General features: G+C 37.7%; 2 protein-coding genes across 3 annotated transcripts in view; one reads left to right on the top strand and one right to left on the bottom strand.

Moving 5' to 3' along the window:
- Positions 1-9,826, bottom strand: part of LOC110062425 (uncharacterized) — a 44,493-nt gene extending 34,667 nt beyond the window's left edge. For both annotated transcript variants that reach the window (XM_089285087.1, XM_089285088.1), the window contains exons 1-8: positions 9,436-9,826; positions 8,068-8,114; positions 5,336-5,481; positions 3,803-3,899; positions 3,150-3,265; positions 1,218-1,713; positions 853-957; positions 209-266 (exon numbers count right to left, since the gene is read on the bottom strand). In XM_089285087.1, the coding sequence (XP_089141213.1) occupies positions 209-266; positions 853-957; positions 1,218-1,713; positions 3,150-3,265; positions 3,803-3,899; positions 5,336-5,481; positions 8,068-8,114; positions 9,436-9,442 (1,072 nt within the window). In that variant the 5' untranslated portion in view covers positions 9,443-9,826. The remainder of the gene's footprint in view (positions 1-208; positions 267-852; positions 958-1,217; positions 1,714-3,149; positions 3,266-3,802; positions 3,900-5,335; positions 5,482-8,067; positions 8,115-9,435) is intronic.
- A 12,786-nt stretch (positions 9,827-22,612) lies between these two features.
- LOC149115617 (uncharacterized) lies at positions 22,613-23,419 on the top strand. Its single transcript, XM_089284606.1, has 2 exons — positions 22,613-22,721; positions 22,812-23,419. Exons 1-2 carry the CDS (start codon positions 22,613-22,615, stop codon positions 23,417-23,419), a joined length of 717 nt encoding a protein of 238 aa, XP_089140732.1.
- Positions 23,420-24,559: the final 1,140 nt, after the last annotated feature.

Below are 24,559 nucleotides of genomic sequence, written 5' to 3'. Positions count from 1 at the left end.
TTTCACTCTACTGGACACACAGCTGAAGACAGACCGCAAAAAGTTTCATTTTTGTCCTTTGCCATTTGCCATAACATCATTTTTAAGTTTCCATAAAATGCAGGAAGAAAAGTTCTACGACTGTTAGAGCCCCTTAAGTTTAGGAAATCGTCAACACTTAAATGGGTACATTCCAGGGAAAAGAGTAGTGAAACGATTCAATCTTTACCAAGACGTCCTGCATCTTCCAAATGATCTGGGCACAACATGGTCATAGATTTAATATCCTGTGCCGGAGGGAAAAAAGCTTATTAGCAGTTTTAAAAATATGTTATACTCGCACCATGTAACATGCTACTTAAGATACACAGCCCAATTTGTACCACCTCTCCTCTTTCAAGCATTAGAAGAATTTCGCTGGCATAGTAATGCAAATACTACTATATACTAATGCCTTGTCAACTTTCACTTCATAGAAAGTTCGAGCTCATAATCTAGTTGTTAATTAATGCTTAAACCCCGAATGTTAATTAACACTTTAACCCTTAACCCTGTACAAAGTCAACAGAAATTATCCTTATTGTCTCTGCACATTCAGAGCAAGTGGGAGAATTTGAGAGAATTCCACACAGTTTCCCTTTATATCAGATCCTGATTTGTTTCAATTGCCCTGAAACAGTTCTTATAAAGTTTTATGTCTACATTCTTCTGTTTACAGAATCTCCAATCAACATGGCAGTGCAAGGTACTCTTCAGCAACTGAGTTAAAGTTCAATTGCACGTATCAACTAAAAGTTCAAGGCTGAGCCACAAAATAACTACTCTCTGAAAGTCACTCCAGTCTTTTCCTGACACTCAAGGAATAAGACAAACCTGAAAAGAACCACTGCTTGCTGCACAGGGATAATGATAGGTTTTCCCACACCGTGGAATCTGACAAACAACGCTTGCACCAAATCGATTGCAATGATTACATCGCTGTAGAATTAAAAGCAATATTACCACTCAGAGTAGGGAATAAATAATATTTTTACCTGAACAAGGAAGCAGACAAAAGAAAAGAAATAAAAAAAATCTTTGTTTCTGACAGTCATTCCACATGTTTTGTGGTATTGCTTTTGCAGAGACTAGAATATGGTATGCAAAGATTTTTAAGACAACATCATACTGTATCTGAAAAGGGAAAAAAAGGAAACTACATTTACTACCCTTCCTACCAAACATGCACAATCGCATACCTCTGACAAAGCCTTGACAACAGCCTTATCAACATTGATCAAGTCATAAGAATCAGTTTGGCTAACTCCTTCTGACCAAGCTGCACAACAGTGATGAGCCCATGTGAAACCATCATCCTCAAATACATCACTCAGCTCCTTCTCTTTCACAGTTCCGTATGTTGTCTTGTCAACCGTCAGGTCATGGTTACCAGTTCTCAAAGGTAAACCCACAACAACTATTCCCTTCCGCCGGCCACGCCCAGGTGGTCTGCCAGGTCCACGGCGAGTTACAACAGGCTGAGGCTCTGGGTGATCTTCAATAAACTGTCCAGAATCACAAGGATCTAAGTCTAGTCTGTCTCTAAAAGGGTCGCAGCCACTATTCTGTCTGTGTCTGTTTTGGAGCTTCTTGACAGGGTCGAATCCAGGTGTTGGTGCATATCTCTGGAGTTTGCCATGAAACATACGTTTTTCCACACCACAATTGCAGAATGAACAAACTTTGTTCCTTGCCCTGTTAAGAAGAGGAGTATCAATTAATAAAAGAAGTTTGACTAGGATGCCAAGAATGTGCAGTAAGCTTCACATGCTGTCACTTATCCAGGTCCACTCTGATTGGACAGATATGTTTAAACTTATTTTTTATCTCAGTTAATTTTTTATATCACCTACAGTGTGTATGTGGTTCATTTTCTCTCAGTTAGTTGCTTTTATTCCAATCCATTCCTAGTTAACAATAATAATTGACTAGGGATAAATTGTAAAAAAAAAGTTAACTAAACTGAAGACAAGGAACCCCATATTGCTGAAATCAAAAACTAACTACCTATAGAGGCAGGTGTGTTCTACACAGACGTGTAAACATGGTTACAATATCATCATTGTCATATTTACATTAATGTTTTTGCGGATAGAAAACAGTTGCTTTATAATGTTTACACAGCCTGTTGATATCACGCGAGTTTGAGTGGGCTCTTACGTTGCAATGCACGTCGTAAACGAAAACTCATAGATCTTTAAGAATTAAGTTTAGATGTTAAGCAGAAATGCGGACTGCTACAAACTAAAAAAATAGTATTTGTTTGATAGGTGCTCGAGCTAGTCCACTAATTTAGCAATGCTTGTGGGCTTTGAAATTTACTTTTTGTTGTGAACATTGAGAGTCACAGGTTTCAAATACAAGTTAGTAGTGGCTTTTTGTTATGCAAAATACACGCAACTGCATGTATGAGTAACAAAGGTGTCTTCCTCGGATTAAAATACACGCATTTGCGTAAAATTACACGCAAATACGTGTAACTAACAGATCAGTAAATTTTACACGCGTATAATTACACACACCGTCCACACACTGTCCACGAATACTACACGCAGGCTACACGCATTTTACGCACGTGTAGGTGCTGCAATCCTTTTGACTGGTACTGTAGGTTGGTAAGAAAACAAATTATTTACAGTACAACTTGGATTCAAATAAACTTCCACTGTCTCAAACTCAGTATAGTGTTTGAATCAAGCTGTATAAACATACACAAATGTACATATGCTTATCGTTATCGCTTAATTTTATGCTGGAGTCTGTTTTATCAGAAACACCAAGGACAACTTGTTCAAGTTAATTGTTTAAAATCTTTCTCGACCTTTCCTTTCTACTTTCCATTTCTCTTTCATTCACCGTCACTTCTTTGGCTGCACTTACCTTCCATAGTAAAATAAGACGCTTCACTTGATTTTATATATGACAAAAAATAACCCCATAAAATGCAACAACTTCCCAACCAGCTTTAATTTTTACACAAGATGACAGATCCTTTAGAACACATCAATCAGCCATGCTTATGGCAAGAACAGAACTGTGCTTCTTAATAACAACAAAATCAGCAATTTGCTAGTTGCAATATTATTAGATAGGATTACGACAAGTCTAGTTAAAAGTGGAAAAGTACTTACAATTCATCCTCTGGGTCTGTCAATGGTCTCTTTGTTACTCCAAAGCCGTCAGATGTCAAGTTGTCATACAACAATTGGCCTGACCCATCCAGAGGCATAGAGTAGGGCGAGATCTCCTGTTAGGGAAGGCACAATTTGAAAAGAGTTGCGAGTTATTTACAGTTATATGTGAGCGCAAACTTATCTTCATGAAGAATTTGAAAAACATTTCAATAACACAATCATTCAATGACACATATATGGCTAACAGAAGACTTAGAACAGAGGGCCAACTGAAACAAGTTCATTTATTTTGACTTGCATTTTAAGAAAAAATTTGGATCTGAATATACATTTTATAAGCATTGCAATGATATACATTTTGTGGTGGTTGACTTTAAAATGGCCAAATTGATATTTTACTAGCTAAGGACACCAGCAAATGACCATGGTAACCTTAAATGCTTTTTGGCATGCAGATGATAAAGTAAATGGTATGTAGTGTATTACAAATTGTTTTTCATTTTAGTATGCAAACAATATGAATTGTCAGGTTTTCTATACCCTTACCAACAGAACCAGGTTTAGATCCATTCAAACAAGTTCAATATCATTAAGTATTAATTATCGCTAGCATAACATTTCCTATTACATTTAATGGAATGCCTTCTTACCATCAAATTTTCATGATCTGTACTTATATCATGGTTCTCACGATTACTTTCAGTGCAGGAACCAATTGGGGAAGCCTTGATAGGAGATTTCAACTTACTGAAAATGAAAAATGACACACAAAAACAGCTAAATCAGACAAGGTCAAGTGGGAGAACAATATATAAAATAAATTCCATGACAACTACTGTAATTAAAGGCAAATTTACCAACAAAAACAAAACAAATTACAACTGATACAAACAATCTTAATCTACAAAACATAGGACCAGCCCAGCTAAGGACATAATACAAGAATCACATCTAAAAGAAACTTGGACAAAGTTTAGCTGCAACTGCTTCCTTTCAAAATAACCTTTAGCTAACATGTCCTGATAATGACATCCAAACTCTCTCAATGAGATTGTCTGTTGCTAGTCATGCATAATTTTCTAGAAACATGTGCATCACCAAAGCCAGGCAATTCCTAGTTGAAAAACATTTTGTTATGGTGGGAATCCCCTTCATCTCAAACAGAAAATCCTTTTCATACTCTCTATACAATCCTCCTTCTAAACTAAACACTCAGATACTAGTTGAAATAACTGAAACTCATACTCTACAAGATAAATTAATATTCCTGCAATATTTGATACCCCTCTCCAATTGTCACAATTCAACTAATAAAATAGGTTTGTATACAAACAAGAAATACATGCATTAGGACTGAAATTAAATTGATATTTCCTCAAAGAAGAGTGTCAGATTACAAAGGAAACCTAACATACATTGTGGAACCTGTTAACATCAATATGCCAAGGTCATATTGTGCAGATGAACAGCCATTATTTACACCATACATATTGACCAAACAAATAGACATTACCAAATTAATTTCTTTGATGCTAAAAATGGAGAGAGAAAACCTTGATGACTGTCCAAGTGCTAATAGCATTAACTGAAAACAATCGTCCTTGGGAACAAGATTATCTATCTGTGATCAATAGTCTTTTATCCTGGACAATTTGCCAAGAGGATTATGTGAACAAAACTGAGCCCATTCACAAGTAACACTCTTGTATAAAACCTGAGTGGCATTTTACACAATACAGAGAATGCACTTGTCAAATTTAATATTTTAAAAGAGTAATATGTTTAGCTAACATAGAACTCAGTAAATTCAGCAATTTCTTTTTTTTTGAACAATTACATGACAGTACACAAATACATAACTGTGTATAGTACTGTGCACAAATTCTGCATGTTGAATATTATAAGAAACTGGGAATTTTATGGAGATATTTTTATGCCATGTAGGTAACTATCCAATTTTAGTTCAAACATTATTCCCTCCAGCTGTGTTTGTCCCTTTTCCTTCCAAACTGAACATAAAATTTCAAAAACTGTGGCATGGTATCTTCAAATGAAATCCATATTCTGATGAAGGCTGCACATCAATGCATGCATTAATTACCTGATACAGTTGTGAATTTGCTAACAAGGTAAAACAAAGAAACCTACACAAGCAAGTCTATTTATAAATAGCAGTACCATACCTCTGAGCATTGACTCTTGTCTTCTTTGCAGGCTGAGGCTTTGGTCTGTTTCGCACCCTTGTGGATCTACCCTCTTCCCTTATATTCATTATGAATCCCTCTTCAGAATCTGGTGTTAACGGAGAACTTGGGTATGGACTCAGGGACTGTTGAATATAGCAATCACAACATGACCAAGGTATTGTTAACTGGATCTCTGCCCTCATTTAAATCTTAACTCAAAATTCATATTCTAATAACTGAACATTAGGCCATCCACCACCATCCTACTCCATAGTAGTTCTTCAATACGTATTATGCCAAGGGTCTAATTTTATAAGACCCATGGTTTCTTCTTAGGCCCCCTCACTACTTTCTGTCATTTTTCCTTTTTTTGTATGAGTGCCAAATAAGTAAATAATTTCATAATTTTTTCCCCAAAATTAAGAAGTTTTCTTTATCTACATGTACAACAATTGCAGTGTTTCAAGAGGGCAAAATGAAAAACACTGTAAAAAGCAGCCTTCTACGCTGCACATAATCAAGAAGAAACTAATGAAAAATAACAACAATTACAAAGCAATTAAATGAAGTATGGGCCAGATTGCTTGTTTTGAAATATGACAAATAGGGGAATTATTAAATAAATAGAGAACCAAAACCCACTACACTGACATAAAATAAAGGTATATTTAAGTTGTAATTTCAAGAGAACACAGAAAACGTGCAGAAAGCATGACCCAAAGGCAAGAGTATTGACACTGAAATATATCGAGTGTTCTCAAACATTGGACAGAGGAAATACAAGTATGTAATTGAATGAACAGCGGTATCTATGCAGACAAGAAGGCTCCTGAATAACATATCCTCACCAAAACAATTTCATGCAATAAGAGTCAATTCTGAAATATTATCACGACTTCTTTCAACCTGCTATATATGTGTTACTCAGCTGAACTTAACAAGAGGTTTATGTTATATCTTTCTCATTGTTTTGTCACTGAAAAAGAGATTAACAGTTGCAGTAAAGATATACACCATATTTGGCCAATATCAAAATGAACTTATGATAAAATTGACCTGTCAGAAACTTTTGTTCTGAAGGTTACAACACATTAAATCTATTACGATGCTTTTGTTTCTTTAATGACACTTAAACAAGAGATGAACAAAGGGACTATCAATTGTAGATTAAAATACAACTTGATAAAAAGCAATCATTGAATTGTGTAAAAATAAAAAATGGTATTTTTATTTAGTTTCCTTCACACACAATTTTCTTCTTACTGCTGCTATTCTGGAGACACTTCATAATTCTAATTATGGCGAATTTACCATTTCTCTGTGGTTTTGGACTACGAAACACCGTACTAATCAAACACCGTTTTAGATTTCAAGTTTTGTTACCTCTATCACTTTGGCAACAACCATACATCTAGTATGTAAAGTGTTTAAATGGATGTCTATAAACAGAAAAACAAAAGGCTATATATAACTCTGTTGATATGAAATTAAACTCAATCAATACTCTGCATAATTTGACAATCTACAAAACAATGGCCAAAACAATTATAAACAGTGTGCCAGTAATTCTGGAAATGTTTCTAAAGTTCCAAGCGAACAAAAATAATAAAAATGGAACACAAGAAAGATAATATCCACCAAGTCATATTTTGTAAGTTGACAATGCAGTCAATTCCCTCCCATGAAGACAACTATACTCTAAGATAGTGAAATCATTCTTGGAATTTGAAATACATCTGTTGCAGAGTGAAAAACATTTCTCTGTAAATCAAATCTAAAAAAACAATGTATAAATAACAAAAATAATTTTTCAGATCAAACTTTTTTGATCTGTTACCATCAAAACAGGAATTATAACAAATACTGCCTTAAAATACTTCCCCTAAGTTTCCTGTGTACCAGATTGAAGCCTTCATTGTTTGACAAAAGAGAGGAAACAAACCAAACTCTAGGTTGCAAAAATAGAACTGAAGACACACTCTTTTGTAAGAGGTAAATTAAAATATCATTCATTTTTTCAATTGGCAGATTGAAACAAACAGAGATTTTCACATCCCCTGCACAAGCTCCACGAATTTCATTCTTCCAAAGAAATGTAGCAATGTCAGAACCTGAGGTTGACTTTAACCAAAGCCAGTTTACAGTTCATAAAATGATACCATTTTCTCAAAATTCCTTCTCATACATAGGCCGCTATTACAACAACAGCAATTACATGCTATACTTTTCTTGTTTTTTCTCAATTTGATGTGAGTAACAATACCAGTTTCAAATTGAGATCCGACCAAAAAATATAATTTATACAAACAGTAATAGAGATCCAAAGAAAGCAAACTCTGTGAGCAGTTCACGATATTTCATCAAAAAAATTTTCCGTTTCACATTCAGAGGTAAAAAACTTACTATCGTAACAAATAGTATCGCATAACATTTTGTTGTTGAGCCAAAAGGCAAAGCTCTCACGGTCTCATTGAAGAGTGGAATTCAATTTACTACACCCTTTTATATTGGCAACTTCGAGAAGTCTAACGAATTTCGATTAGCAACACAGAAATGCTGTAATTCGAGCGGTAAGGAAAGCGCTAGGAAACGCTTGGAACTGATGAACAAAAGACCATTTATGGGACACGCAACTCGTGATAAAATCTGTCGAAGGCTGGGATAAGTAAGCATAGATTTAACCTTCTCACCTTCGTTCATTGAAATACTAAAACAGCGTCAGTACTTACTACAGTTTCCGTCACTCTTGGTCTGCCGGGGCCTCGTTTAGTTCGTCCTGAAGAAGGAAGAAAAACTTCTTTAGACTAGAAGCGAGATATGAAATAAGGAAAATGCAAATAGAAACGTCGCTTACAACATGTTTCGTTCGTTTCATTCCTAGTAGTTTACTCTGCAAGGCGTAGTCAAGCTGTTAGAGTATTATCAAGCAAAATAGTTCAGATTTTTCCGAAAGGTAAAGTTGCCTTTCACGAAACGCGTCCTTGACTTTCCTCGCTCAGCTGATAGCCTACATCAATGATCGTTAGTTACTACGAATGAACTGAATTCAAGTGAAGCCATGGCGATTTAAACTTACAGTGGAAATAGTCATTGTGTTCACGGCTGCGCGAAATGCGAACATACTGACTAGACTGAGTGAAATTTTACATCAAATCGTGAGGTTGTAGATTTCAGCCATGGCTTATTTCATAGGGGAACTCCAGTAGAACAACAAATGAACATTCATAAATAATACAAAATCGCGAAGAACGCAGATGTTTCGCTCGGTAAATGGACGAAGAACAATTTCTACGACGCATATCTTTGTACGACACACACAAGCGGAGTTGTCAATGCCAAAAACTGACCAAGATCTCGGGCAAAATAAAAGTCACCAAATGAAATCACCATTTCGATTTTCCACTGACCGTGCATCCGCCATCTTATGTCATTGGCAGTAATTATTCATATCGCTAGAACATTGGTTCGTGCCTTTGTTCGCGTTTTAAGAATCACAAGTTTCTCGTGTATTCAATCCACCAAAGTCGTTTGCCTGAGGTACTTGGCCTTGATGTTTTATCTTCCACACATATTCCAATCGTTTTATTCCTGAGCCTTGTGTTACGCCCATCGAATAAAAAATCAACTGTTATTGGCAACATAACCCATGAATGGCGGCCGTTGTGTTTAAAGGAAAGATAGCGAAGCGACAATGGGTTAGCGAATTTAAAGGTACTGCCAAAGAGCTTTTTCCGCTTCAAACCAACAAAAACGACCTAAAAAAGATTTCCAAGGTTCACTCACATAATCTCTTTGATTTTGTGCATTTTTTTATAGTTTTGAATTGGAACGCGCCACAATCTTTGGACTTCATCTCAAAATGGCGTCCTTCAGACTCCTTGATACATACACAAATCATGCAATGGAAAATTGTTCCCAGCAGTGTAGCCCAATCACTTTGCAAAATACTGATCAATAACAGGCAATGTATGAAAGTAGCTGTGAACTAAGGCGTAAGCGTGAGTGTAAGGGAGCGAAAAACAATTGAAGTTTACGCGGATTTACAGTACAGCACGTCATCGTATGCAGGTCTCAAACAAAACAAATTTTCAACTCACCAGACATAGCTTTTCACCTCGAGTCCTGCAAACACTGCTTTGATTCCAAAAGTTTTTTGTCGTTAATTCGATCCAAAGCAATCCACCACACTTTCCAGAACAGATATGCTCCACCTTTGCAATTCGGTAACGCGTCAGGTCGAACGCAGTCAAGAAGCTAGAAACGCAGAACGACAATCGAAATCATAGCACTTTTCCAATTCCCTAAAACGATCACGACTCCGCGAACGATTTTCCTTGAAAGTAGATAGTTTCCTCTCAAAGACGAAACAGTTTTGTTTCTTCATGCAAGCGTCCAAAAGTCTCCAAGAAGGGGAATTTCAGTGGCCTCGGAGCCTTGTAGCATGCCGCCATGCATGCTTGAGATATGCAATAGTCTTGCGCGAACAACACGACCCCCCATGAAGTGACCACGCCAATCAAAACGGCCCGCTCCTCCTCCATTGACGAGCGCTGATTGGTCAGTGGTAAGTGACGCGGCGGCAAAGTGGAAGAATTTTTCGTCAGCTGATTGAATTTTTATCGCGCCACGAAGTTTGCCAGGCGTTCCAAATAGCGCCTGTTTGTCACGAAACCGAATACGTTAACGCGAAATGGGAAACTTTGCCGCGAGAACTTAATTAATCATTTAAAGAGCTAATGAACAGGCTTTGTTTGAAACGAAAATTTTAAAAAGACGTTGAATATAAGACCGAAAATGTATACCGGGACGATTTAACTTTACTTCACGAACGCTTTACTTCAGGAAGTTCTCGACGAAAAAAAAGTTGACTAAAACATGTGTAAATTTATACTTAATTTTTTTCTTTCATGTTTCCGACTAAAGACAGGAGCGATCGAGCTACAGTCTAAAATGTTGTATCGTGCTGTGGGTTAAAAGCATTACGTCGAAGAAAAAGAAAAATCAGCAGGGTTTATAACTGCAGTAAAACGTTGTTGACCAAGGAAAACTAACGAAAAACTGACTTATAGGATCTTTGTCCCGGACTTTTTTCAATGCAGTTATTTTGGATTGAAGAAGTCTAAGAAGAAATTTGCAGTTGTCGGCCCCTGGATCGTTCTGAAAACAGAACTTAAAAGTCTTACTGTTTAGATTCCAGCAAACATTAGCACCGTGTATTTTCCGGTAACATGGATAGAGCTTCCTTGGTGACTAAAAGGTTTTCCTTTTATTTCTTATCTGCGTGGTTGGAAGAGAACATGAAATATATCGTGACTTCCGTGAAACGTGACCCCAGCTGATTTTGAAGGAAGTTCCCTTCAATAACCTTGTTACCCAAATAAATGAAACGAATTACAGAGTCAGAAAGGAATTTCGACTCGATGGCCGGGAAACATCTTGAGAGATAGCTTTACATGTAAAATGTGTATAAATAATATAAAATACACTTCTAAGTGTGCGTATAAAGGATAAAAATTAAAAAATGAGCAAATGAAATGGGCTGATCTTTTTGTAGCTTACCTTTGTTTCGACTGACTGATTTTTAACTTTTTTCGAAATCGAGACCTTACATTTATTGGAGAATTTCCCACATTAGAAAAGACCAAGTTTGCTTCTTATTTTCTTTCCACAGAATTTAATTGACGTTGTTTATATGCAATTAATTAACATGCATGTTTAAAACCTAGGTTACGCTTATTACCATGGTAAATTAAAAACCTATTTCGGCAAACGAATTACAATCAGAGATTAAGGAGCTGAATTAATCACGCTATCTTCAAACAATCGTTGTCTAGTTTAACATCTTTTTGATTTAATATCAGCTTCAAACACAAAAAAGAAAATGGAATATTCATTCTATTGGGGAATACTAGATGTAAAGAACGTTCGAAGATAAATTAAGATAATTGTTACTATACGGTTCTACAATCATCTTCTTCCGTGATTACATATTAATTAACACTATAAAGTTTAGTGGTGACACGAAAAGAAACGTATGTTATACGTGTCGGCGGAAATATGGTGAAGATTAAGTGTCCTTCTCATTATCGAACCTGTAATGACTACATGGTAATTGCCCCAATAATCCTTTAATTGATTCCAAAATCCTTCCGATATGAGAAAATAGATAGATGACCTGATAAGACGTCTGGTAAACGGACGAATGAATCAATAAATATTATGGCAAATCAATTAAAAACCCACTCTGTGATCTCTTATAGGGTTGACCTTTGAACAGTTAAAATATTGCGGTGTGAGCCCAATCCAGGCTTGTTGCTGACCAGTTCCTAGTGTTTTTTTTATTTATCTTTAGTGTTTCCATTGTTTTGAATTATTATTTCCGCCAGGATTATTTAAGCGCGAAAATGAGACAATCGAAAATCGATTCACAGAAATGACCGTATTTGCATTTATATAAAGAAGATAAAAGTCATAAGTTTTGAGCAACTAGAAAAAAAATTAGTATAAAAATAATTATCGATTTTTTAACTTCTTCTTGATGGGTCAATTGATTCTCGCATAAACTTATTCTGCCACTTAGTTTTCCTTGATTCACTCTTACTAAGTTAATTCTAATTTACAGATTAAATGTTACATATAGGAGGCTCTCTCGTTATTGACTATTATATTTTGACTTTGGCAGCCATGCCAGGCAATAAATAGTCCCTTTCCGGACCGCCATTACTTTCAACAGGAACTTCACGATAATAGCTTACCAAGAAAAGAAAAACAAGACACCAAATTGGACAAGTAAAGGATCACCTCCGTACGGAACCGAATGTCTATTAAAGAAACAGGAAATTGAAACACCTAATTTCAAAATGCGTCATCCGTGACGTCTGTCGAGTTACGTCATTTATTGTGCATTTCAAGCCAACTGAATGCATTCCCGGGGAATACCCCTCAGCAACTACGTCATCTCAACCCAGTGAAGTTTCTTTTCATTGACGAGGGCGTCATTGAATATTGACGTTACATGATCTATTTATAGAAATGGGCCAGGCTTCTCAAGATATTGATTATTGATATCTTTTCCTTGTCGTGTCTCACGCAATATAGTGGTAGTTTTTACTAAAGATATTGATTTCTTTCGATTCGAAAATCAAAGTCTTGCACGAGTTTGAGACCACGTAAATGAATAAAACAATAATCGTTTCAAAATTTTTATCGCTTAACTTTGTTACTCCTTAGTGATCAGTTCAAAAAGAAGCATATCACCTCGTCGAGGTGATATGCTTCTGATTCAAATTAATGTTTCGCTTTCACAAATCAAACACCTAACAATATATTGAGTAACTTATTGTAATTATCGTCATAATATATCATTTCATTGTTGTTTATTAAAATCGTTCATGGCAAAACTGATCCCTACCGTTGGCTATTTTCCGGTAATTTCTACAACAAAATGAAACGTTTCGGAAAAAAAATTCCGGCGAGACACGTAATTCAACACCGTCTCTTTTGTAACTGATACGAGGGCAATTCATTATTTTATGGTAAGCAAAGTGATAGCCATTCACTTAAATTAACTTGCGGGAAAAAACGGATACGACTTTCAACCCCTTTCCGCCCGCTGTCCACGTACTCGCTAAAAAAGAGCCTGAAACGGACAGCCATCGAAATGATTGCAAACAGAAGCAAGCGGGCTTCCAAATATTACCGTTTGCGTCATATCACATGGTTACCAGTCTGTTAACGGGAGTTTCGCCGGAGTCTCGTGCCAGGTAGGGCCTAACAACAGACAAGAGAACGAAGTGGAAGTCACTTACGGAAAGACATATTAAGAAATAGCAAATTGACCAGTCGCTTTTACCAATCTGAGTCCAGACACGAGAAGGACAACGGTTACTTGATATCACTCATTTCTTGCACTGTCGAACGGCAGTAGCGCCACTTCTCCGACACGGGATTTTTCGTCCTCACCACAATCTATACTTTTCGCCCTTACAGAAGTTTTAAAGACCACTTTTTTTACAATAGTGAGTTAATTTTCCTGTTTCTGTAGCCTGATGGACCCAATTCCATAGGTAAATTCCTACATCCTCTGGCCATTCAATTGAGGCAATGCTTTCATGTCTGTCCCGTCGGAACTCATGCATACATTGTACCATCTGATCGAAAACTAAATAATGCTAATCATCTTTAAATTAACCAAAGTTTTTCAGTCAGTTTCTTATACCCTTTTCGAGTTAACTTAAGTTTCAGTTCGCGATTAGTCAATAAGATTCCGAGAGTACAAGATAATATATCATAAACCTTAATTCCAAGTTGACTCTAATTCTACAGACTCGGATTAGATAAATCATGGTCTGGAAAGCTAGATCTGAGCAAAAAGGAAAAAAAGCTCCATAGAATTATGAGGGCAAAGACCAAGACTAAAACAGTCACCGTCAGATCTGTTCACCAGTAAGTTACACTGGAAATTTCTGCACGTAAAGTACTTGACCCCCGATTCTTCCAAACATGAGCGGCGTTATGGAGACAGCTTATTCGTTTGAGATAGAACTAAGTAGGTGCAACGCAACGGGGTTGCTTGAAAGAGACGACGAACTTGAGTATCGGGCCTCTGGTATATCTGTTGCTTTTCCTCTGTCCTACCAACCGACTGACTGTTTGTTTGTTGTTTCTGGACGACATCTATTTTCGAGTAAATGCTGCAATGATGATAAAGATTTGATGAATATCGGTAGTCTTGAAGGCCAGTACAAGACACACACCAAAATCAGCCCTAATCACATTGCGTCTTATGAGGGACGTAATGGTACGTTGTAAATTTAGTGAGCGCTACGTCATGCGATGCAAGTTTGAAAGAGTGCGCGGCACGCTGACGCGCGGCGCATCTTAGATTGTCTCGAAAATATTGTTCTTTATTATATCTCTCAGTTAGCACGCGCGCTGTGATTGGTCAATTTAGCGGGCCGTGTTCTGCTGCACGGCCCGCTAAAATTTAAAACTGTTTTTGTTGCCAAAATGTTTCGTGATGCATCGACAAGTATCTTGCACGTAATGACAAGTAAACGCACAGCAACATGGAATTTATTCGTTAACTAGACCATTTGTTATACATATCGACCTAAGAATGTATTCAATTTTGACCATCCGTGGGAAGAACTCTCAATGCCGGACCTAATGTATCTATAACATGATGCGCAGTTATTGTTCTTTTCTGTTATTTTATTTCGGGACATTCTCTATCACCGGTTGAAATCACCATCATATTGTGCTGTCAACAGAACTCCATAGTTTTCAGCCGGTAAAGTCATTTTCACTGTCAAATGTTGACTAGGCGTCCAAGTGTCAAGACCATTACGATGAGAGTGATGAGGCTATTTTTTCCTTCAGACAGGAAAGGAGGGTTCTTATTACACAAGAATTCTTAGGCAATCGACATCTCTAAACGATTATTGAAAACTATATTAAAACAAAAAAGTCTAAGAAAACCAAAATCGAGTTAAGTTAAGTCAAGAGCGATGTTAGTTATGCACTAAGAGACTAAAGATCAATCACACTGTTTCAGGCAGTTCTATCACTATTGATCTAAAAGCCACTGAAACCTTTGACCTCCAACCTTTCCTCATTCTTATTATATTTGCTCGAGGTTACTAATGTAATGTAATGTATTTGTTACAGACTTATCCGCTAAGAAACGAGTTGCTTTCAAGTATTAACGCAGCACCAAAAAATATTCTGACCATGAGTTGGAGAACAAAGAATGTAGCCTATAGTTTTACACTTCTACGCAATGAAATTATTTATTCATAGCTAAAACTAATATAAGATGACTGTAAAAATGATGAAGATGATGATAACAAATGCTTGTCGGTGTTTTCCAAGCGCGGGTCCATCTGCTCTCCCGGCAGGTATCTTCCGTGCGCGATAACTACCTTGAGATGATCGTGCTTTCATTCACGTCACGAGGTCAAGGACCACACGAAAGTCTATTGTTGAGTGATTCTCCGCCCCTCCCGGGGTTCGTAACTCAAGCTGACCGACACGTGACTGTGCATGACTAATCGTTATTCTGGAATCGGGCAAGAGAATAGAAAAACTCGAGAACATTGTTTAAGAGTGTCTTGTGATCATATGTAGTAGAAAAATTCTAGCTGATGTGAATGACTGCTGTGCGCTTTTATCATTACCTAGAATAACAAAAACAAACTCAACACTTTATCGCTCGAGTCATGACTTTTCACGCCCCTTCCCGTGTCCAATTTACCACAAGCCAGCCAATCAGATAGCGTACTAATCGAGGGAATCCCCCTCGATGGCTTGTGGAAAGGGGGCAGAGCGTTGATGTGATGTTGTGATATTGTGAACTCATGCGTGTCGGATTGGCGACAACGAATGGTGAAGTATAAATGCAATGTTAGAGTGGTCGGCTACATCTAATTCATATTTGCATAAAGCGTAATGGCATTCCAGTGCCGCTCACGCCACAAATAAAAATTTAGACAATTTGCATGAAAGATACTGGTTTCCACTTTGGAAGCTTGTGACAACCAATATTCTTGATTTCCTGTCACTTCATTATAAAGCCCTTTTTGTGAAATAAATTAATTGATATTCAGAACGTTTGTACTTTCATTTCTTGTTGATAAGTGATCTGTGATCACTGATAGCCCCAGAACGAATGAACCTCAAATATTGGCTTTTTAAATCTCACTTTTGGTGTCAGCCCGCCCCACTAAAAATCTTTATTCCGATCCTGTCTGGTTACCAATTAACGTGTAAACTTGATGAGGGAGTTTAAGGCCTAAAGAGTGATGACATAGGACATGAGTCAGTGTCCATACATGCTGGCTATGAGAATTACCCAAATTAACTATGTTCCGTAAATCAAGCATGCAAATGAAACCTGAAATTAAGAAATGTAGGCAGGAAACTAAAACAAACAAATTAATTAATGCATAAATAAACAACAAGAGAATGAAAATAGAGAAAAGAATGGTGCAAATGAGCTGTCGAGAAGCGCATTTAGCACAATACATGTTAGACTGACGTGGATACAATTCAGGAGGGATAACCCCCAGTAACTGTAAAAGCATGTCTTACCCGAGTACGTTCCATGCTATCTCTCGCAAAGGAAGGTCACAGAATGAGTACGGAGCCAGCTATGTACTTAGTCCGACATGCATGACAACCGGTGTCATGACGACATAAAAGATAGTTCCTACCATGACCTTTCTCAAATTTATTTGGATAAACCAGTAAATCATCAAACAAGTTATGTAAATACATCAAATCAATGAACAGAAAATGGAAAGAAAAAAAAGCCACAATTCTTCAGGTAATATCTAAATAAGCAATAATAGGAGCAACAAATGTTGCTACTAGTGAATATATGAAAGATCATTATATTATCCGACCAGCTTTGGAAAGAAACATTATCGTGAATTGCCAAACGCTTTGGTTCTCAAAAGTTCTAAAATAGATCAAGAACTTATAACTGACGTTTCGTTCCAAGTTGTGGACGCGCTTCAGAGAGATAACGCCTTTCAAATAAACGCCCTTCATATGTGATGGTAAAACTTTAATGCTAGTGAAATTTGAAATTGAGTGCAATGGAGTGATTTACTTGTTTCCCCGTCTCATGATCAAGCAGATGTATTGTCGTATTAAAAACACTCCATCGATGGAACACCAAACAACTTGACCCACGTCACTGTCTCACGCGCGCGAATACATTGTACTTGCACAATCCAACGTTTCAGTCAGATTGCACTTAAACACTGATGTCGCATCCTTCAGTGTACACTACCCAATCACAAAGAGGTCCAGGGAATCCCCCTTGCAATAACACAATAGCAATCGGGTACAACGGGAGTGGATGAATATTCAAATACAGACAGTGATTTAGGAACATGTATCTGGTACTGTTGTAAATTTGCATACGAGCCACGGAATATTTAATGACCACCGTCTTGCCTAAACAAAGGCTTTCAAAGCAAATGGCGCGCACAGTTAATTATAGATTTCAATAAAAGAAAGACAGGCATGCTTTCTGGTTACAACCAATATTTAAAAGTGGAGTCCTCCTTGTTAATCTCATTCAATTTTTGAACGTTTTCGGAGACTAAAACCAGTATGTTGGTTTTGTCTTTGTTTTTTCTCGCAACTTTCAAAAGCGCTCTGGACACACGAAAGCAATCTACGTCATTCTGAAATATTGCTTTTATAATACAGGGTGACTACCAAATGTATTGTTAATTTGCAAAATGCAAAATTGACACAAAATCCTCGATAGATGAGGAATACTTAGAATTCAGGAGGCAAAAACCTCCGACTGGTTATTTTCATTGTTTACAATTGATGAAAAACTGACAAATCTTCTAGGCATATTGATCCGTGAAAACTTCACACCTTTATATCTTAAAGCGATTGTAATTTCTCTGAGCCTCTTGCTTGAAACAGTGATACCACGATTAGATGGAAATATACATTCTCCTTATAGATTCCCATACATTTCCTTTAATGATAGTTATGAGAATTTGGCACTGCATCAAAACAATATTTCGCCAGTTGTCTACTTGAGATTGCGTTGAGATGGTGAGGAGAAATTAAAGGTTTGTCACTTTTTGGGGGAAATTTCAACAGCTTAGACCAGAGAGAAAAAGAGCAAGAAGCAAGTCCAAGTATTGCCGTTTGCGTCATATCACTTTTTTACCATTCTGTTTACGGGAGTTTCGCGGACGTTTTGCGCAAGGAAGGAGCTGACAAGAGACAAGAGTACGAAGTGCAAGTCACTTACGGAAAGATATAGAAAAGGTTGATTTCATTTCGTCCACTGTCAAACCTCTGCAAAGCGTCTGTTTAGTAATGGATCACAGATGACGTCAAAATGTGGTAAGAACAGAAAAGGGCCACACGAGCCGTGTGTGCGTGACTGATGCGCGTATAACAGTTTGACGTCCTCTGTGATCTATTATTGAACAGACGCACAGCAACATGGCATCTATCTGTTTTACATAATAAAGAAACAAAAAGTGTTAAAGCACTAATCAACATGCGAGAATAACTTGATTTATTATATAATTCACCTCGATCTGTCAGATCTGAACGCCAATAAGTTACACCAGAAATTTCTGCACGCGAAGTACTCGACTCGCGCTTCTTCCAAACATGAGCTGCCTTATGGAGGCAGCTTAGTTGTTTGAGGAACAACCAGGTGCAACGCAAAGGGGGACGGCGAATTAGAGTACCGAGGCTCTGTTATATCTACTGCTTTTCCTGTTTATTACTTTGTTTCTTGCTTGGCCGATTGTCCCACCAACCGACTGACTGATTCTTTGTTTGCTGTTTCTGGACGACATCTATTATCGAGGAAATGCTGTGATGACGACAGGTTTATTTCCTAAATACTCTTGAAAAGATATGATGGTTGCCACAGGCATCACTTTTCAAAATTCCCAGACTTTTCTCTGATAAAAAATAGGATTTACCTGACCAAATAAATACAAAATGTCAGATCTAGTAGCGGCTTCTGGCCTCAACTTACAGCCCTCCTCTCTACTCGCTCATTAAGACTAAAAACTTTTCAACAAATTTTCCTTCTTTATTGAGGAAAAATATCGTTGAGATGACAGTGACCCCATGTTTTCCTTCCAGCCTTCATGGCATTAAATCAGCAGTGTAAATTATTTGAATTTTCCCTGACTTTTCTTCAAAATATCAACGTTCCTGACTCAAAATAAAATTCCTTGACTTTTCCCTGAGCTTGAAGATTTTCTTTTTCCCTGACCATTTCCTGACCTGTGGCAACCCTTTTAAAGTGAGCGCTACCTCATGCTATGTAAGTTGAAAGAGTAAACGGCACAGGCGGCGCACATTGGATTGTCTCGAAAAAATTGGTCTTTCCTCTCAAGTTTATCGTTTGTAATCTTTCTTGATGCTAGCCACCCTTGTTTAGTTCCTGTTTAGGATAATTATTCTTCTGGTGAGTTTCTACCTTAGAAAGCTATCATTCTTGAGGTTTCCTTCAATTTGAGAGTAATTTTGTACAAGGTCAGCAAAATATTGAAATCTCACAATTATGGCAGTCCCTAAACAGGGTGCGTTCATTATATCGGTGGTTTTCAGAGTGGCCCCATATAAAAAAAGCTGTGAGACAGTAACATATAGAAAACTGTGAAATAGCTCTTTAAAGGAGACCAAGCTTGAAAAAGACTGTGAAATAATCATTTGCTGCAGAAAACCAAGCCACTTAAAGTGATTTCTCAACACACTGGCACTAGGTCGCATTATCATCTTGCATTTTGATTGGTTCTTGCTTATGATCTATTGGAAGACAGACAGATAGATGACGTCATTAACATTCTTTTTTGTTACGTTATTATAAAAAACAAGTAGAAGCCATGTAGATTCTTCATTAGTGACACACTCGGCTATGGCCTAGTATACCACTTTTTTGTTCTTACCACATTTTTACGTCATCTGTGGTCTATAGCTGGTTTTCACATGACGTCACTAAAATTCGAACTACAAAACTATTGATCTTCCTGAGATTTCACTTAAATGATGTATAAGAGCGGCTGAAAATTAATATTCATACAAATTTTTGCTCCGAATGGGTTCTTGGTTTTGTAATAAACTACGCTTGAATTTCTAAACTTTTGCGTGACGCGGCATTTACAGGACGGCCTAGAGAGCTGTCATGATGGTTAAAAAAGTGACTTATTTCGGGGAATTTGGCTATCTGAACAGTTCATGTCTTAGAAAAAGTATTATTTGAATGTTTTACAGTTCCTCGAGGTATAAATTCACGCTTTTGTAGCAAAACTCAGTGTCAGATGTTTCTGTTGGTTTCCGGCCGCCATGTTGGTGCCCATACGGATGGGCACCAGCATGGCGTCTCCATACAAATCTCTATAAATTTGGGTAGAAAATTTCTCCGCATATCTCGCATAAGAAAAATTGCTGTGACCAGAATTTTGGCGAGAGTCTTTGCATATTTACCTTCTTTCATTTCCCAGATTCTGGACTTTATCTATTGGCCGGTTTTGATTTTTATTTTGATCTATTTTGAATTGCGTGACAATGAAAACCAGCAATTCAACAATTAGATTATGAACTCCAGATATTCTATCGCGTGATATAGTCAGGTGGCTTAACGCAAAATTTAGGCTGGAACGTGACAAGAGTGATAAAAGCATGAAATTTGGCACACAGCTTGCTTATACCCTACCAAATGATATTAGAAGGGGTGCCCATGTCAATCTGCTCACGCTCCCGTTTTAGGGAGATTTTAGTTTTTGACCAAAATCAAGATATGTGATACCTGTGGTGTAAATCTATTTTATTAGCAAATGCAAAGAAATGCTTACAAAACAAGCATTTTTCAGTTTTTATATGTATGTTTGTGTTTTCGGATTCGTTTCCGATGCACTACTGGCAAAGAAACGTCTCTTTTAGTAGCGCAGAAAAGACTCGAGCCCATGCCTCGCTCGTTCATCCAAGATGGCGGCCTCTTTGTTGTACTGCTGTATCTATAAGTATCTGAAGAAAGTGTCAAAAATTCTTTGCAAAAGAACTTGAATATGCTAAAATTATGTAAGGAGGGTAGAAATAATATATTTTTTTATCTATTAGAATAGTTTTAAGCGAATTTAAGTAAAAACGTTTGTTTTACAAGGCTCCTGTTTATAATTGGCAGGACCAGTTCATCATGAAAGTAGTTTCTGTTAGAACTATACACAAGAAATCCACTTGAAGCTAACCGGCAAACGTATTTGGCTTTCCTTCAAAATGTCAACAGCTTTCGGGAAGCAGACGGTTTACCTGTGGAGCTTAAATTTGGCGACGATGTTGATGTAGATTGCCTTTGTCATATTCACGGTTCTTGGCACTAGGGGTTGACACATTATGCCGGCATAATTTCGAGCATAATACTATATGTGGAGCATCGAGCATAATGCCGGCATAATAGTGGATTTTGCCGGCATAATAGTGCTTTTTTGGCGGCATAATAGTGCCATTTTGCAACATAACAGTTATTTCCTTTTTTAGAGTTACTATTGTCCATTTATTAAGTTAAAACTACAAAATTTCAAGCTATTTTAATGTTCTACATGTTTTCCATTACTATTGAGCACTTTAGGCTTGTTCCCAGTGCATCCTCAACTGGGTTTAGCTCTTTAGGCCTGGTTACTCTCATTATGGCATTACAAGATTATATTGAGTGTTCACTTATGCTACAGTTCAACAAGCGCTGAGCTAACTGCTAAGTCAGGTGACTCAGAATTGTCAGATTGTCTGGAGCTCAGAAGTTCCTTCTCTCTTAGTCGCGGAATCAGTGCGTTTTTGTTAATCATGGGGAAATAAGTTTATTGCCCAAAACTGTATTAATAAGTTGTAATAAGTATCGATAAGTATTAATATGTAGTTATAAGTTTAGCAGTTAGCACCCAAATTACGTTGTATTTTCCTAGTTTACTTGAAATCCTTTGGATTAAATGTTCATATTGTGTTACTAATTTATTATGAATCAAAATGGTTTCTATTATCGCACTTCACGGGGGTCCCGGAAAAAATTTTTACGGCACAATTATGACTCACCGGGGTCTGAGAAAAAATTTTTTACGGCATAATTATAACTCGCCGGGGTCCGGGAAAAAAATTTTGCGGCATAATTACGATTACAATAGTTACAGTCGAGCATAATTTGGAGCATAATAGTCCGTTTTGGGGGCAGTGCCAAAAAGCATAATGCTCGATTTTAGGAGCATAATGTGTCAACCCCTACTTGGCACAAGTCATGTCACCTGAAGTTTAGTATTTCAAAGCTAAAGAAAGTTCAAGAACGTGCCGGCCGAAAACGAAGCGAGGACAGCAGAACAGATGAGGAGGAAATGACCCGTACCGAAATGCAGGAAACACCAATCTGTCTCTGAAGAGCGATCGCAATGTTTATTCTGTTTAGGAGGAGACGACGGCGACAAGCTTCACTGTTTTTCGGTGCTGGAAACTGATAGGAGTATCCGTCAAATGGCCCTTGAACTTAAAGATTTTGAATTGTCAGGTCGTCTGTCAGAGGGATTGACTACAAAGTCTTGGATGGCGCAGTAATAGTCCACTGTCTGCCGACTGTCAAAGCTTCGACAGCAGCTCCATCAAAGCAAACGTGTGGATGTGATGTGGGACACATACGTTCCTGATAGCCTAAACGACGCAACAAGGGAAAAAAGAGGTCACGGGGTCAGAAGGAAAGTAACAGGCCAAACAAAGCTTCCAAAGAACTGGATGATGTTTCTGAGAGACCCTGACAACAAGTCTGAGCTGTTTTCCATTCTGACGTCGAAGGTAGCGCAATTCCAATGGCCCCTTGACAGAACATTACACATTACATCTGGTTAGTAAAGCTGTAAAATGTATTGATTCTTTGAATAATTGTTCCTATGGTGTTTAATCTATAATCCTCTGTGATTTAACTGTGTCGTAGGAACATCTGTGGTTTCCCATGGATCTGAACATGCTATGGGTCAGTGCAACCATGAAGAGGCCGATACTCGCATGGTTGTCCACGTACGCCACGCTTTGGAGAGAGGTGCAGAATCTGTCCTTGTCAGAACTGTTGACACCGACGTTGTCGTGATCTTGGTTGGAGAGATTCATGATCTTCTAGCCTACAACCAACTTTCTAAAGTATGGGTTGCGTTTGGCATGGGGCGCCACTTTTCGGTTATTAACATCAACGGAATCTGTTCTTTCCTTGGAGAGTCTCAGTCGCGAGCCTTACCAGTCTTCCACGCTTTCACTGGGTGTGACTGTACTTCGCAGTTCTGTGGTATCGTAAAAAAGTCAGCGTGGCGAGTATGGAAATTGAATAGTGAAGTAACACCTGCCTTGGAGGACATTGGGACTCGTCCCTTCCAGAAGATGACTGTTTCCTCAGAGAATTTCCAGAAGCTAGAGAGATTTACGATCATAATGTATGACAAATCAAGTCCCCTAGACTCAGTGAACGAAACACGACTGATGCTGTTCTCAAAGCGAAACAGAGACTTGGACAATATTCCTCCAACACAGGTAGATATTCGGGAAAAATAATGTGGCGACGACGTTTTAATTTGGTATAAATAAATTATTCTGCAAAATTCATAAGAAGGAAGTTAAGACCTCATTATCAATACCTTTTTCTCTCTAAACAATTTTAATTGCAGGATGAACTTTTGCAGCACGCACAAAGGGCCGTATACCAGCAGGAATTTGAACATCATCAGAGCACGCGATGCAGGATGTGCCTTCTCCCGCAGAATTCTCATGCGTTTAAGGAGAGAGAAACCAGTGGCAACCAGTTTGGATGACCATCCCCAAAGTATTCACTGTGTGCAGAGAGCTCATCAAGTGCACCTGCAAAGGCCGCTGCTTACGCTGTCAATGTGCCAAAAAGTGTTGAAGTGCACGCCGTTGTGTAATGTGACTGCCCAGAAAGTCAATATTAGAGTGAGGGGAGTTTGTAAGGGCTTTCGCAACGTACGAGCAAAAGCATTCATAATATGATCAGATTTCAAGTAAGAAAAGACACGATCAATTTGCGCGCATTTTTTTCTGCTTTGCTACTACAATTTCTTTGTCTGTGTTATCGGCCGAGCGAAGACTGGGTACTAATACTATGATCTGGCTTTATAAACGCTATTTTAAAGCAGTCTTTAATAAAATAGCAAAGTACATAACCAAGTGATAAAATCAAGACAAAAAAATGCAAAATTCGTTTTAAAAAGTGGTAAAATAACTCTGTTGAAAATCGTACCACAGGTATCCCATATCTCGATTTTGGTCAAAAACTAAAATCTCATTAAAACGGGAGCGTGAGCAGATTGACATGGGCGCCCCTTCTAATATCATTTGGTAAGGTATAAGCAAGCTGTGTGCCAAATTTCACGCTTTATCAGTCTTGTCACGATCAGGTCATTAAGCCACCTGACTAATAGTTGACCAGCAGCCCTGGTCAACTATCATGCATAGAAATCGAGAGCGAATATTCTTATTATTTTAGTTTAAATCTAGACGTCATTCAGTCTTTATCTAAATCCTTTTCACAGACATTTGAAAAACGCAAAGAAGTAGCCGCCAGTTTGTTAACAACCGCACAATGATACGCTACTCACTATCTACAACAGAATAGTGAGTTAGTAACGTAGCCAATCAGAGAGCAGCATTTGTGATAGAACGCTAGTAAATTTATAC

Source organism: Orbicella faveolata, unplaced genomic scaffold, assembly GCF_042242905.1.
Source record: "Orbicella faveolata isolate gen_17 unplaced genomic scaffold, um_ofav_v1 contig_13, whole genome shotgun sequence".
In the NCBI taxonomy this organism is placed as follows: Eukaryota; Metazoa; Cnidaria; class Anthozoa; order Scleractinia; family Merulinidae; genus Orbicella; species Orbicella faveolata.
This window is presented reverse-complemented; position numbering and strand designations above follow the sequence as displayed.

What these genes read in the sequence shown, in the direction of transcription:
- LOC149115617 (XM_089284606.1), top strand. Translation starts at nt 22,613, where the DNA reads ATGATGTTTCTGAGAGACCCTGACAACAAGTCTGAGCTGTTTTCCATT. An exon ending in AACATTACACATTACATCTG is followed by an intron (nt 22,722 to 22,811) that starts GTTAGTAAAGCT and finishes ACTGTGTCGTAG; the next exon opens with GAACATCTGTGGTTTCCCAT.